The 6,000-nt window shown below is 38.2% G+C and overlaps 1 protein-coding gene and 1 long non-coding RNA gene across 2 annotated transcripts in view; both read right to left on the bottom strand.

Annotated features, from left to right (window-relative positions):
* Window positions 1-371: 371 nt before the first annotated feature.
* Window positions 372-6,000, bottom strand: part of LOC138741202 (uncharacterized) — a 13,036-nt gene continuing 7,407 nt past the window's right edge. Inside the window, exon 3 of the long non-coding RNA XR_011343383.1 lies at window positions 372-604. This is a non-coding gene — a long non-coding RNA (uncharacterized lncRNA). The remainder of the gene's footprint in view (window positions 605-6,000) is intronic.
* LOC138741201 (dispanin subfamily A member 2b-like) overlaps window positions 4,281-6,000 on the bottom strand; it is a 7,072-nt gene continuing 5,352 nt past the window's right edge. Inside the window, exon 4 of the mRNA XM_069894924.1 lies at window positions 4,281-5,948. Coding sequence (XP_069751025.1) covers window positions 5,808-5,948 — 141 coding nt within the window. The 3' untranslated portion in view covers window positions 4,281-5,807. The remainder of the gene's footprint in view (window positions 5,949-6,000) is intronic.

Below are 6,000 nucleotides of genomic sequence, written 5' to 3'. Positions count from 1 at the left end.
TGCTTTCTGGTGTAAATTAGCTTCATATTCAGAAAAAAATAGCCATCATTACACTATTAAAACTGACAGCAATTTTGGGATTTCTCCATGTACCAATGAAGCTGAAATCCTTAAACTACGATGGTTTTTTGCTCCTCTGATGGAATGCTCTGTAACTTTGTTATCAAGGGAAATCAATGATCTCATAAGTTTGTGTTGATAAACTCGTGCAGTTGTTTCAAACAACTGAAACTGTTATATTCCGTTCTCTGGTTTATAATTACTGCTTAAAGTTATTTTTATGCCCTTTGGTGATATTTGCTCAGATAAATATTTCCAAAAGTATATAATTTTTTTTAATTGCTTTTTATTTTTAAAACAATTCACTACCTTATCATATGTGTATGCATCAATATGTATATCCCTGTTTGTGAAATGTTTAAAATATTGTCAAAAATTTGTAGAATTTTTGTTTCTGGGTTGCCTCCATAGAGATTCCATTACGGATTGGATTTTCAGTCCGCTTAATGACACCATGGCAGGACTGAAGAGTTCTCTTCAAGTTGTATACGATCATGCCAGCTTTGCTCTTGCAATTCTCTGCTGCAGCCAGCCTAAGCCACACCTAATTTGTAAAGGGAGAGAAAACATAAACAATTTGCCAGGGGAGTTCAGCATCACTGGGAGGAAAAAAAATGGTCAACATTTCAGGCTGGAACCCTTCATCAAGACCAAATCTCTGGCCTGTAGTGGGCAGCGTTGATAGGGTCCTGGACCATTCCCTCCTTGTGTTTTAGGGGGAAGACATTCCGATGTGTTTTCCATAAGAAATAGGAGCATAAATAGGCCATTCAGCCCATTGGATCTGTCCCACATTTAATCACCTTAGTCAATTTGAACGTGCCATTCTCAAAACCATTAAGCTGAAGGACTTCCCTTTCAAGGGAAATCAGCTCGCTAGATTTTGCATGAAAAGACTTCTTTACACTTTTGAAGCACATGGAAACCCATTCAATATTTTAATTAACTCGCTCACACAGGCTTGATTTAAAAAAAACGAAATACAAGAAATAAGCTTGGTTCATTGATGATTTGTTTTGGCGATGGAACATGGAGGGAATTGTTTTGGTTTAGATTTTTTTGTAATAATGTTTCGAGTCAGAGCAAAGATTTTTAAAAATCTTGACACCACAGTGTTCATCGCACAAGAAATGTGTGACCCTTTATTGCTCCTACCCTTTTCAGAATCTCCTGAATATGGTAGGGGAAGGAAAATTTAAGAGCTGCATCCTTTGAGAGCTAATTAATACATTCCTTCTATTGAAATACATGATCTAGAAGCCAATTGGGTGACTTCATTTCCCATTTCTATCCTTGTCCTGATAAGTTTTGTTATCTGCTTTTAATTTGTAAAAAATATTAAAATTGTGTAAATGACTTGAAGATGGCCAAACCTTTATAAATTTCCCAGTAGTGCTACAGGTTCAGCTTGATCATAAGACAACCTCATTGAATCATGGTACAGTTCCAACATTAGTTCTGTATCTGCCAAGAACTCAGCATGAAAATTCAATTAGTGTTGGCTTTGAGACAATAGCTGAGCTTGAATTAGACTTGCTCTATTCATCCAAATTGCAGGAAAAGAAACCTTTAATTTCTGCTTCATGAGTAATGTTTCACAAACACTTTGTAATTAAAGTCTTTGCATCAGATTTATCAGTTGGTGGGTAACCAGCACTAGGAAGGCCGAAAATGAAGGTGAGATTTTAATTCTGATTCCTCATGACTGTGTTACTCGGCACAAATCAGACGCTGTCCACAAATTTACCGATGGCACCATGGTCATCAGCAGAATCACAAACGGCAATGAGAAGGTTTACAGGTGTAAGATAGATCAGCTAGATGAGTGGTGTCACAACAACAACCTTGCACTCAACATTAGCAAAACCTAAGAGTTGATTGTGGACTTCAGGGGGGTGGTGGAATCAGGAGAGCATGACCCAATCTTATTCAAGTGGTCTACAGTGGAAAGGGTTAAGAACTTTAAATTCCTGGGTGTCAAAATGTCTGAAGATCTGTCCTGGGGCCTCTTTGTTGATGCAATCACAAAGAAGGCTCACCAGCGGCTAAACTTCATGAGGAGTTTGAGGAGATTTGGTATGTCACAAAAGACTTGCAAATTTCTACAGGTGTATCGTGGAGAGCATTCTGACTGGTCGCATCACTGTCTAGTTTGGAGGTGCCAATGCACAGGACAGTAAAAGACTACAGAGAGTTCTGAACTCGGCCGGCACCATCATGGACATCAGTCTTCACTCTATGGAGGATATCTACAAGAAATTATGTCTTAAGAAAGCAGCAACCTAGCTGGACTGAAGTGTTCTCTTCAAGTTGTATACGATTATGAGGGGCATAGAGAGTGTGGCAGCCAGTACCTTTTTTCCCAGGACGGCAATGGTCATTTCCACAGGACTTCTGTTTAAGGTGAGTGGAGGAAAGATTAAGGTAGATGTCAAGCCCCTATCCTCAAGGACCCTCACCACACAGGCCGTGCCCTCTTCACACTGCTACCTTCGGGAAGAAGGTACATAAGTCTGAGGACGAACACTCTCTGCCATCAGATTTCTGAATGGATAATGAACCACAGATACTACCTTATTTTTGCACTAATTGAAATTTCTAGCAATATTTGCACTGTAACACCGCCACAACAAATTCCATGACATTGTGATGACAATAAATTCTAATTCTGAATTCCCAATTTATGTGAATAAATCAGATTTTAACACAATATTGTATCCATTAAAAATTTAATGCCTTTTCCTAGAATTGTTTTGAACATTATATACAGTAAAATGGAAAATAAATTTGAGGGATTGTCTGTAAGTCTTTTTGGCACTTGAATTTTATTATGTTGTAAAAAATATGTAAAATCACCCGAAACCAGCACAATGGAGGTAAACACGGAGCCTCAGGTGCTGCAGAATTAGAACAATACAAAAATGCTGGAGGAACTCAGCCGGTCATGCAACATTCCTGATGAAGGTCAACTGCATATTGCATTCCATGGATGATGCATGACTGGCTGAGTTCCTGCTGTATTGTATATTGTACTGACAAAGCACAATCATTTTTGAGGATAATACCTTTTAATAAAAGCAGATAGATTGTTTCCCAAGAGGGGAGCTTCCAACATGAGGTGTCTTATTGGAGGAATGGCAAAGTGACTTTAATAGGATTCTTTCATGAAAGGGACAAGAGGGTTAGATTCTATGTACCTCTCTGTTACTTTTGTCTCACTTTCTCTCAGATCTGCTGTATAATAGATGTTAATTCAAAATATCAATTTGATCTCAATGCTGGATCACACTCCCAAGCACACAATGGGAATATTGTAGTGAGCTGCACTGGCCTACAGTGAACCAGGTCACGGAGGTGCAGGCTCGCACTGGGCTGGAAGGATCACGGGAGTGGTGCTGATAAGATCTCGGAGTTCCAGTAAAGTCAGTTGTTTGGTTCAACTCACTCACAGCTTCTGTGTTGTGTTTTTTTTCTTTCGTTCGCTGCACAGCACACTGACCACAGTATCTTCATTAGGGGGAGTGCAGCAGTTCAAGGCAGTGGATCACCATCATCCTTTGAAGGATAGTTAAGGATGGAGCTTAATGTTAATCTTGCTGGTGAAATTCCAGATCCTCAAAAATTGAATGGAAAAGGTTCTTTATGAATTAAAGCATTGACAGTCTTGACATTCTTACTATGGCTGAAAGTGCACCCCATTGGACGTTCTGGACATTAATGAAGTGTGAATGGAATGTCAGTCCAATTACCTCATCTCTATGTGTGGAATTTGCTGTGTGCAAATTGGCTGCCACATTTCTTACATCTCACTGGTAGCTACATACCAGAAAATACTTCATTGGTAGTAATGTTTTAAATTTATTGTTTGAGGTCTGTTTAAATATTGCTATTGGCTTCTGAGGAGCATTAAAGTGTTTGTATCCATGGGTGACGTGGATGTATTGTGAAATATACTGATGGGAACTTATCAAGGAAACTGACTGAAACTGATACAATCAGTACTTTATCAGTCATAAATACACAAAAGTGCTGGAGAAACTCAGCAGGGCCCACAGGGTCCAAAAGAGGCAACGATATATAACTAGCGTTTTGGACCAGCAGAGAATAAGAGGGGCTTCAGCCCATCCTTGGCCTGAAGCTGTTAATCAAACAGTAAAAAGGAAAAGGTTCCACTCATCAGCACCAACTTCACAAAAAGAAACAATGTTGATCAGCCACTTTATTATTCAATGGAGCTCATATGAAAACAAATGATTAATTATATTTTCTACTTGCATTTTCCTCAGTCAATACTTTTGCTTGGGGAACAATGATTAACAGTAATTAAAAGCTACAGCTTAATAATTCAAACATCAAAGAATCATTTACAATAAAAAAAAAGAATTGGAGTTAGGAATAGTAGAGGATACCAAATGCAATGAGATGTAATCGAGAAATGAAGCAATGTGTATTTTACAACAAATGCTATAGAGGTTAAAAGTGAAGCAGATATTTTGAGTCAGGAAAACTATAGACAATTCAGATAGCAGTTCAGATACATTTAAGATTGGTTAAAAAATATTCACTTTTGCAATTTCCACACAGTTTCTATTAGTGCACGACTACAATATACTGTGGATAGTAGACCTCTGAAATAAAATAGAAAATGCTGGAAAAACTCAGCTAGTCAGGTGGCACCTGTGGTGAGAGATCTGTGGATAGCAAGGTGTTGCGATAGGAAAGGGTGGCTTTGATTAGCTGGGGGTCCTGAGCTGTGGAGAGGCAGTGGCCTCTACTCTGGGTAGAATAAGGGAGCGAGTAAATCAACAGATAGTTGATTTAAGTTATGCCCCCAGTGTTGGATGCAATCTGCAAAAGCAGATTGGTACAGAAATATGAAATTGACCAACTTAAACCATTCCCTGGCAAAGCATCAAAGGTGTAGTGACTATTAGGTGCAGATTTGAGCTGAAAACATCATCAGGGCAAGTGCAATTGGTCATTGGAAGTGAAATTTCAGATGTGACTACAGTGTTTGGAAATGGAAGAAAAAATCTACCTGAATTTAATGTTTTTTTTTAAAAAGCATTTCTGATGCATGGAATGTTGAGGGGATGAAAAGCTACCCCTGCTGCCATTAAAACCATGATTGGATGCCAAGCACTGTACATCTGCCACACAATATCTGCTAGGAATTGGTATAGAGAGGTTGGATCGGGTAGAGAACAACAAGAAGATGTATCATTCCAGGAAGACAAAATGACAATGGTGATGTATGAAAGTGAGCTACTAACACAACTATGTACACAATCTGAATATATAGACCAAATAATAAAAATTGATTGAACATTTCAAGAATTTAACGAACCTTTCCACTATGCTTTTCTTTATATATATATCTATCTATTGTGAATACAGTTTAATTTTGATATTTAAAAAACGTCTGATGGTCAATGCCTCCTGGCTTTTTCCAATCAGCATCTTTGCTTTATCCCAATAAATACTTCCCTTTCACTCCTAATCAAAGCTTCTTTCTTCTTTTCCACTATCTTTTCCTCTCCCAGACATTTATGAATGCTCTGTCAGTGATACGGCAGTCCCCATGTTGTGCGCTGGCAAGCAGCTTGGGTTTGTTCACCTGGCATTGAAAGCTCAGTGGCTTGCTGTATGTTGTATCCTCGTTCAATATCCAATGGCTCATGGGTTGACTGAACAGGTAGACATCTCTATGCTCTGACCTTTGCCAGCACAAGCCAATTCCCACACTTTTATGACCAGTAAACTTTAATAGTTATGATAATTATGAAGATAATAATTCCAACTAATGTTGATATCAGATTTAATAATCTGGCAATAAAAGATGATTGCATTGCACTTTCTTGATCATCATTTCTAGAAGCAATGTCAACCTGCAAAGAAACAAGACTATTATTGAATGAAGATTTTCAAAGTCAAATTATT

The sequence above is a fragment of the Narcine bancroftii genome, chromosome 8 (genome assembly GCF_036971445.1).
Source record: "Narcine bancroftii isolate sNarBan1 chromosome 8, sNarBan1.hap1, whole genome shotgun sequence".
NCBI lineage: Eukaryota > Metazoa > Chordata > Chondrichthyes > Torpediniformes > Narcinidae > Narcine > Narcine bancroftii.
The sequence above is the reverse complement of the archived record's forward strand: the minus strand, read 5'-3'. Positions and strand labels throughout refer to the sequence as shown.